Consider the following 9,721-nt stretch of genomic DNA (forward strand, 5'->3'; position numbering starts at 1 on the left):
GATGAGATTACCTTGCTTTGGCTTGCCTTGCACCATCAAGCCTCCTCCAGAATATATAATTGTCCGTTTTCAGTGTTATTATCCGTCAACACCGTGGTAGTTTCTCTTACTACCAACCCTGTATTGCTGCTTTCACCGCAGCGTAAGTGTTCGTGTTGTGAGGCACGCTTTAAAGGCAAGTGCCTCGATGATGATTGTATTAGCGCTGGCACGGCAGTCGACATCTTTTCTGCGGTAGCGCTGACGCTGTAAAAACCTTATCGCTGTGCGACGTAGGTATTGAGGGAGACGTTCCTTGCTGCCTCACGTGGGCACACGAAGAAGAAAGAAAACCACCCCATGAAAATTAGCAGCTTCTCATCGCATTTAATTCAACGCGATTGAAGAAGCTCTTTTCCAATTGGCGCTAAAATTTTAGACTCCGGGTGACACTAGATGGGACAAACACATTATCCGCCGGCAGCATTCCGCACTTGGCGATAGAGACGAGCAACGAGTACAGCATGTTTCGTCGGTTCTGAGAATCGGAAGCCCTTCCATTAGCTTCACGAATATACCGGCGAATCGCGAAACGGGGTGTCAAAGCATAGTTTGCTTTTTTCTTCTGTACTGAGGGATTTTCTGCCGTCACGTCCGTCGCGGCGTAGAGTGTTTGCTTTGCCACCATGGGTTTGCCACAAGAACCTCCTCGTTAAGGGGGCTTTTTTTTCTCCTTGTCTGTCTTTGTAGCGTGCGCGTTCCAGTTTACGTTTTCTTCGCCCACATGTGTACAAGTGAATTCTGCTCTGTCCTTACCCTCCCCTTCTTTTACTGCTTTCATCTTTTTTTCCGTTGTTTCCCTTCCCCACGTGTAGGATAGCAAACTAGGCCACAGCATGGTTGACATCCCTGCCTTTCCTTTACCGTTATTCCTTCCATAGTAGCTTTCCTTATCAAAAGTCAAAAGTCAGCTGCGCTATCGTCCATTGTACACACTCGCTTAAAAGCCCTTTTAATTTTTATTCTCGCATCTTCAAAGTAAAATTAAGGTCACCCACGCGCATATTGCCAACTTAAATGCAGCTTCTAACAAAATCTGCATACGGATACCTCATGACCCGTCTCCGCGATGTACGGTACCACGCAAAGCTGAAAAGCTTAATCTTGTTCTTTTCTCCGAAAAGACTCGAAGCGTGCATGCCAGTCAAACCGGTTAATCGTGCGGAACGGTACGTCGTCGCCCTGCTTTGCGCCCGTGCAAAACCTCCCGGGACAAGTGTGCATACGCTGCGGGGAAGAAGAAGTCACAAAACAAAGCTTCACGCAGTCGGTGTGTGGGCCGAGCGTTTGTCAGCTTTGACGTCAAGGCTGCCTTGCCTCTGACACTGCATGCAAGCGCGGCCCCGTGGAGAGCGATTCTAGGCCGTGGGCGCTGGATGAGGGCACGGGCCCGCGTGACATTCTGTTTGAAAACATCCCTGACGTCACTGCTCCGCGGGCGAGAAGCCGCTTGGTTCATGAACCTACACTACCTTCGCTTTCTTAGTTGGCAGCTGCTTCTCGTGTGTGGCGTACGCATTAACTTTACTTTTCTTAATAACCACGCACGTCTTGCGCGTCTTACGAACGCGAACGCGCGTGCGCAGAAGTGTCACGGCGAACTTAATCGTTTAACTCTTCTTTCGTGAATGCAGCCTTGATGTTAACAGAGTAGGCTTTTGCGGTCGCGTCTCTCGACAGCTGGTGGAATTCACATGATGGGCGCGAAATCGCCTTTTCTGTTTGCCGCGTTTGGCCGAAGGTATGCGTTGATTGGCTGGCTGACTGGTTGGTCTAGGGGAAACCGGGCCTATTTGCATATATTATCTCAGAGCCTGGATGTTGTACGAATAAGCCAAGCCCCCCGTGACCTGTGCGGAAGTTTTAGAGAAACAAAATGCCGCTTCGTAGTGAAGGTTGCGCTCAGAAGATGACAACATAAACATTGTTATGCCTTCACTTTTGCTCTAAAAAGACTGCTGGTTGCTTAGTTAATGTAAATTACCCGTTTTCGCAGCCTCTTCCATGGTGTCTTTGAGAAATCAGAATTGGATCTGTAGGTTGGAATAAAAATGGCCGGACTATCTGACTCCGTGAGCAATCCCCTTCAACGACTAAATGCGACTGATAAACGTTACTTCAACGTGAGTTATTTGATGTAAATGCAGAGCTCCTACGTTGAATAAAAATACGAACTAGTGGGATGTACATTTCACGGTGTAGAAGTCTGCGCAAGGTGTTTATCTAACGCGATAGCGTGTTCTCTAGAACAAATTAAGATGAGTTCTGCGGTCTAGGCATGACCAGGGTCTCGTTTAGAGATGTCGGGAATGGACGTCGGGTCATCACAGGAGGTAAGGTGACCTACCGGGATCGGGTCTTGTTCAGAAATTGTTGCCAACAGGTTGTGTGCTAGGGGGAGTAGGTACACCTTTGAGATGGCGTGTATCGCCATCCCGAGAAAGAAGAACAACCGTAGGCGCAGCGTATGCTGTTAAGTTTCAGTACCCTCACAATTAAAGGAGCCATGAAGAGAAAATACAACTTTGTCTAATTTGAAAGAAGTAGGATTCAGTATCTCACTCAGCTCCATTACAGCCACAAAAGATGTTTTTAACGAAAAAAAGCAAGAAGTATTTACAAACTTTCAAATTTTGCGCCACAGTGACGTCTTATGAGCAAGAATGACGTCATACGGGCCAACAATAAAACATAATTTTCAGTGCGTTAACTGCACGTTAGCATTCAAGTGATGCGGTCAAATGGAACTAGAGGCCCCATTACAGACGTCCAGTCATGTGTCGTCGCGACAGGTCAGTTAGGCGGCCGCCAATCGCACAAACAAGGTTCCGTGACGTCATAGAAAAGTTGCTGGAAATTGGCTAGGCGGTGGCGACTGCTTCACACGTTTTCTTTAATATCTCCGTTATTTGTTAGAATATTGCGATGGTATTGGTACCATTGTTATCGGGTCTAAGCCGTCTTTTTAATAAATCCAACTTGTATTTCGTCTTCATGGCTCCTTTAAGGCAGAAACGTCTGGATTTTAGCAAGGTCGTACCGCTTGGGATGAACTGTTGCAGGCAAGAGCGCGCCCAATTAGAGATTCTTTTCTTTTCTTTTTGCTATCAACAATATTCCATTTGTTTACAAAGAACGTCAGTTCATTCTTATTCTGAGCAAGTCATCCATTCCTTTCCGAAACCATCCCTCCAACATGGCATATTGCCGAGGAGGATGCCGATGCCTGCCAACTTTTTTCTCGAAGTTTGCCGACATAGGCTTGTATCGCTTTTCTAAAATAAACCACCCGTCAGTTGCCAGTCAGCGCCCTGGTCCGTCTCTTTCGTCTCAGCCACCCGCTGAGTTGCAGCGTTCTCTGGCGCTGATTCCACAGTTGTCGTTACTCTACACGATGTAGATGCTTCGCACTGTAGGGCGTGCAATGACACTCTCACTAAAATGATACCGACAGTCGTGTCCCTCACCCGTTGCAACGGGGTGGCACAATAAATAACACGTTCGCGTGTGGCACACTGGTGCAGTGGCGTGCGCAGCGCACAGGACCTCGGCCCGAGCTAACCACTAACCATTGGCCCAGTGGGAGGAGACAGCTTAGTGGAACTTGGAGCGTTGATATTTTACTCGTTCCTCGAACGTCTCGGGGCAGACCGGTGCCGCGGTGTCCCCGCAGGGTTCCGTTCCAGCTGGACGCTTGCCCACATTTTCCAGAGCTCAAGAACAGCGCTCCTCCGCGGTCTCTTTGTCCCCGTGCAATGAAAGCGAAGCTCCTGATAGCAACCTGCTCGTGTATGCCGGACCTGCAACTTAGTAGCTACCGAAAAATTACTAATTAAGCTAACCAGGCAAACCTGCAGCGTGGCTGTGCGTCTTTCGGACGGTTGGCCTGCGGATGCGTGCGACGTCATTCGTGGTGGAGAAAGTAGAAATCTTTAGTTACCTGTTCCTCTGTTGATTCGGTTGCACGGGGACTGGTATTTGAAAGTACAACTTACGGCGTGGCGCAGCCAGAAATATTTTACGTGACGGCAAAAAGAAAAAGGCCTGCGCGCAAACATAATTTCGTTTTCATTTTCTTATATAATTTCTAGTTTTGTTTTTACATATTAATATGCCGATGCATGCGAAGTGTCAACAGCGTGGATGAACAAAGGCCGAAATGCGGAGGGGACAGAGGAGGCGAATGCACCGTTCAGAAAATTTTTGGAAGGAGGGGGGGGGGGGGGGTTTACACTGAACGCCCCCCCCCCCCCCCCTCAATTTGGCTACGCCCCTGACTTATGGATAATGAGCTTACGTTACGTCCCACAAACGCTAAACAATAGCGTTGAGCACAAACAGGCTCTAAAGTCCTCTTTTTGTATTTTGTAAGAGATTTTTGTAAAGGAATCAAAAAGACAGCACAAAACAATTTTTCAATTCGAAAGATTGCGAAGTTTATACCTCAACACAATTCCGCTGGACGGGAACTGATGTTTTCATTAGCAGTTTGCATTTTAAGGGTCAGTGAAGAGAATTTATCGAATTCTTATTTGTGAATGTACGGTGCAGCTTAACTTAATGTAATCGAAGTCTAGACCCTTAATGTTGCAGAAAGCACCAGCGCCGATTGCGGCCGCTGCGCTAACTTTTGTGATAACGTCACAGTGGTTATGACGTCACATAGATTTTCATATTATTAACCTTCAAAATATTGATTTGGAAGTCGAGAGAGAGAGAGAGAGAGAGAGAGAGAGAGAGAGAGAGAGAGAGAGAGAGAGAGAGAGAGAGAGAGAGAGAGAGAGAGAGAGAGAGAGAGAGAGAGAGAGAGAGAGAGAGAGAGAGAGAGAGAGAGAGAGAGAGAGAGAGAGAGAGAGAGAGATTTGGGCTAAATAAGTAAATGACCTTATCGAAAACAAGTACTATCGCACAAAAAAGTATTAACAATTGCTTTACATTGAGAACTCTCCGTTGCATTTCAGTTTGGATTGAAATCAAAGCCGACAAGAGGACGTCGAACGCCGCTTCCAATAAAAAACCGTAACAGGACGCGTGCGCCTACAACAGTACGTTTCACCTTGTCATGCTGGAGGTGGAATGTGAATGGTCGTGAAAGCGATAGTATAGAGTTCGCGCAGCGCGCAGATATTAACAGCTGTTTGTGTACCTTACGCACTGTAAGGTATTTGACAATGTGGTCAAATACCTTCCAGACGTGTCACTACAGTGCTGTCATATTGATGCGCCCAACATATAATCAGGTACCTTCGTGCTTCGACAGTGTTCCAAAAACAAAAACAAAGAATGACAGAGTTCAAGGGCACGCATTTTGTATCCTATAGCAGCTCCATAAGTACAATACTCCGTAAGTTTACGTCGCTGCATTACGTAATTACATCTCTAAAATGGCTTGCTCGGAACAATTGAGGTAACAACAGAATAGAGCGAATGTAGGTATCATTTATCCACGGTGAAAACACATGCATTATGGATGGAGTAAACTGTGGTTAGCCGTCAAGGGCGGTTTATCGGAATAGTTTAACAGGTGGATGTGACCACCAAGCGGTCAGCACAATCTCCATAACAAAGAAACAGAGGCGCGCAAGGGGCAATCTTACTTAAGCGCAGCTTTAGAATGCTGTAAGGTCTTTTCTGTTTCAACGTGTCAGCCTTGGAACGGAACGCAGCTGTCCCCTCGATGTTTGCTGCAAGCGTTTATGACCGCTTTGTATATTAGGTATGTGCGGTCGAAATGTTTCACATATCTGAGAAAGGAAGCACGTAAATAAAAAAAAATGTTAAAAGTTTTGTTGCCATTTGGAGTAGCTCGCTCATCCCCTCTACAAGGCCGTGAAGCCTCGAGGGTACAATAAATAAATAAATAAATAAATAAATAAATAAATAAATAAATAAATAAATAAATAAATAAATAAATAAATAAATAAATGCCTTAAAATGGCTAACCAACAGGATTTATTTGGAGCCCCTGTCACTGCGCTTTTTAGGGGCGAAGCCCCTTAGGGGCTCGCACTGTCGGCGTATCCTGTCGTCGTCGTTTCATGTAGTCACGGTAATAAAACACCGAGACATTCGTTTTCAAACGCCTTGCGCTAGAACGTAACGCGTACTAAAAGAACATGCCGGGACGCGTATTTCCAAACGCTTCGCTGCACAGAGCCCCCACGTGACATGTCTGTTCGCGCGATGCAAAACGGTAATTAAACGTCGTCATTGACTGCGCCCCAAGCCTAAAGCGACCTAAAACATACCAAATACGTATTATTAGCAAAAAGAACACGTAGATTTTAGTTTAGGAAAAAAAGAAATGAAATTAGAAAAAAAAATAAAATTTAGAAAAAAAGTTAGCCAATGAGAAAAAAAAAAAAAACTGAGAGGTAGACCTGCTGGGGCTTGAACCCCAGCCGTCAGCACCAGTAGTCCGTACTCTACATCGAGGCCACAGAGCCCGAACGGTGGGCTCCTTTTAGCAGACGTTCAAAAGAAAAGCGTGCGCAGTGACATCACACATGTCACGCGGGTGCTCTGTGCAGCGAAGCGTTTGGAAACACGACGCCAGGACACTTGTCTTCCAACGCCCTGCGCTAGAACATGTCATCTTCGTGGGTGAAAACGCTAACCAAAAGAGCGAACCGCGACACTCGTTGCCCAACGCCTTGCGCTGGAAAGCTTCGTGCTTCAAAGACGCGAGGCTTTTACAGCATCTCCCCACCCCCACCCCCTCTCCCACAACGGTTTCATCTACGTGGGCAAAAACGCCAAGGCCACAAGAATACACTTATACACTGCATGCTTCGCCCCTCCTCGGGTTTGACGTTACTGGAGATGGCCCGGAATTTTTTTTGGTCCCTGTCCACAAATGCAGGGGCATGTGCCCGCGAAAAGCACCGGCCAAGCGAATCTGCTCTTTCTCTCTCTCCACTTTTCGCGAGTCGCGCAGTTTTATATCGCAGCAAACGGTTGGAAAACGACACGAGCGGTCATGACTCTGCTTCGATGGTCTTTAATGTAACCTCTTCAGTCACGCTGACGCGATGTTTGCAAACCTGATTTCGTGTTCACCACTGTGTTTGTCCATATCATCAGCTCATATGATGCATCTCTCCACGGCCTCCCCGTTCTTTCAAGAAATTGGGGCGCCCCTGGGACAAGGTGTCGCGGGTCTGTAGGTTGCTGATAGCATCTCCGAGATCTTAGCCTTCTGGGCGCCTTGGTTTCCAGAAAGCCTTTCCAAGACTCTTATGCTCTTTATTAAATTCCTTCATGGTACACTTTCATTCTGTATTTATTTAATTTTGCTTCATTTTATTTTGTTTATGTAATTTTTAGCTATAAGGCCCAGAAAAGGAGCTGGCGGTGCTCCGCTGCTAGGCGTAGCGCTAAACGATGACGTTAAACGATAAGTGATAACGAAGAGATTAAGGCCATTGAGTCGACAGAACCGTATGCTTAGCGTAATTATATCGATGTTTGCCAACCTATAATGCGACATGCTCTAAATAGGCGAAAGACGTCGAAAATTCCGATTTGTTTTATGGAACTAGGATGAATGAAACCGGGGGAAATAAACATTGCCCGGCAGATGCACGAACTCGAGTTTATGGGCTGTATGCGACTTTTTGCCGCCTAAAACTGGATCTGCGGAAAACGGAAATGAGTACGCCGTTCCGGTGTTTCGTTGAGGGGAAATAACCGATAATTGAGGGTTGATATGTACTAGAAAATAATTTTAAACGCAATAGCAGCTGTTCGCAGGCATACATTTGAGAGGTCAGCATAAAACAACTGCAAATGTTGTCAGCGAGTTTAAACAACTGCGCTACGAAGCATTCAAGTGCGTGTCTCGGACGAAGCGAGAAGCTAGCGTCGAAGAATAAGTCGACTCCTGAGTTATCGGTTAGGCGCGGAAAACAAAACCTTTTCTCCAAACGGCCTTGTGGGTTCCTGCGCCTGACACGCAAATAGATTACTTGTGAGCCTTGCAACCTTTCCTAACATGTACCGACAAAGACCCAGACCGTGTGCTTCATGCACGTGTCTCTTGACTGCCAGACGCAATTCCGAGTACCTCCAGAAAACTGACGCCAATACCAGACGCGTTACAAAGCGGACGTATAAAGACGCGACGGGTTTCAGCTCCCCGTAGGGGATAAACGTCACATCCCAGCCCATGGCGTGGTCCAATCGCGGCCCTTGTGAGAGCCCTCGTCGGCGCTTCGCACGTAGCGTGCCGAGCGGAACTTTTTAATGAGACACCGTCTGCGGAGCCGCTCGCGAAGTACCTCTACAAAAGGTAGTTCGCCTGCCAAGAGCGAGCCGCGGAGAGCGCGTGACCCCACGCTGGGCCAGGACCGAGCACAACGGGGCCTTTATTGACAGCTGGCAGTCGCCGCGTCGCACCTTACTGCTGGCCACTGCGTGCGACGAAGAAGTGTACAGATCCGAGAGTAGTGCGCCTCGGGGACTCGCTGTGTCGGCGTCTGTACCTACCTAGCTAGCACACGCCGCCGTCGTCGCGGCGAGGCCTTCGGTAAGAAACCGTCTGGTGCAACGAGAGCGTCAAAGTTTGCGGGCACGTCTCTGGTGGCCAAACTTCACCATGCTGCGAGGAATGCCCCCGTATTCGCTTTTGAAGGCGAAGATCACGGACCCCAATGCCGCCGACAGTGAACCCATGCTTGAGGTAGGCGCATGTTGGGCTACCTGTCTGGGTGGATCGAAGGCTTCGAGTGTTATACGGTGAAACATGAGGTGGCGGTTCCGAATCCCTCTTTCCGCATGTGGTATCGAAGTGAAAGGCCGGAACACTGGCGTACACTACGTTCCGCGTGGCTGAGGACTCTCGGCTATGCTTAATTTCAATCGAAGTCTTCGACAGCTGTCACCACCGAGATTGCTTAGTACGCAGACGGCCTGATGCGGCTTAACTAGGCTTATTCGCTGGAAACGGAGTGCATTTCTCTTGCTTGCGGCCTGAATTCAATGTGGATGTTCCTGACCCACGTGGTCACGCTCTGGAATCTTTGAAGTGCAACGTTCTTAAACGTGCACGGCGGCATCACATTTGCGTATGTATTGTAAGGTTTTGCGCATTATAGAAAAAAAATGTGACTGCCTGTAAAAAGGCTCGTGAGTAATATTCGAATGGGTTCCAGGTTAAGAATTAACAGAAGCACCTTACAATTTTGGCGTCGTAAAGTATCACGTGGTGCCCTGCTTTTGTAGATATGTGCACATTCGTGACTGAAATGGATCACGGGATCGAATACTTCTCCTATAGTTTCGGATGGCTTTAGCAACAGTTTGAAGGAGTCGTTTGACGGAGAATCGATGAAATTATAACAAAAAAAAAACCTTCCCTGCAATGTAAGCTTCTTTTCTGATTCTCGCTTTTTGATATTACATTCTTGATGAGAGGTGAATTAGCACGAAAACACGGACCATGTTAGTAATGATGAGATGTGGCAGTTCGCGTGCTCTCAGCAGTTTTCCCCCGACCGCGGCCGGAATAGCGAGATTGGCGTTGACTCCTCCGCTTGCTGCGTAGGTTAGGTATAACTTTATTGTTGCCTGCAAAAGCTGCGTAACATTTACTGCGCAGCGTGTGGGCAATTTTTTTCTCACTCTAGGACTATCAGATGAATTGTTCACGTATCACTGAGAATAAGGATGACATTTTCTTCGC

General features: G+C 47.4%; 1 protein-coding gene across 4 annotated transcripts in view; it reads left to right on the forward strand.

Moving 5' to 3' along the window:
• The window catches only part of LOC144174882 (sodium- and chloride-dependent glycine transporter 1-like), a 112,134-nt gene that overhangs the window by 71,160 nt on the left and 31,253 nt on the right, over positions 1 to 9,721 (forward strand). Inside the window, exon 1 of one of the 4 annotated variants that reach the window (XM_077703840.1) lies at positions 8,340 to 8,719. The exons of the other annotated variants lie outside the window; for them this stretch is intronic. Coding sequence (XP_077559966.1) covers positions 8,636 to 8,719 — 84 coding nt within the window. The 5' untranslated portion in view covers positions 8,340 to 8,635. Of the gene's footprint in view, positions 1 to 8,339; positions 8,720 to 9,721 lie in introns of those variants that run through there. 4 annotated transcript variants of the gene reach the window in all.

Source organism: Haemaphysalis longicornis, unplaced genomic scaffold (genome assembly GCF_048455015.1).
Source record: "Haemaphysalis longicornis isolate Haplotype H1 unplaced genomic scaffold, Haemaphysalis longicornis Haplotype H1 scaffold_3, whole genome shotgun sequence".
Classification (NCBI taxonomy): Eukaryota; Metazoa; Arthropoda; class Arachnida; order Ixodida; family Ixodidae; genus Haemaphysalis; species Haemaphysalis longicornis.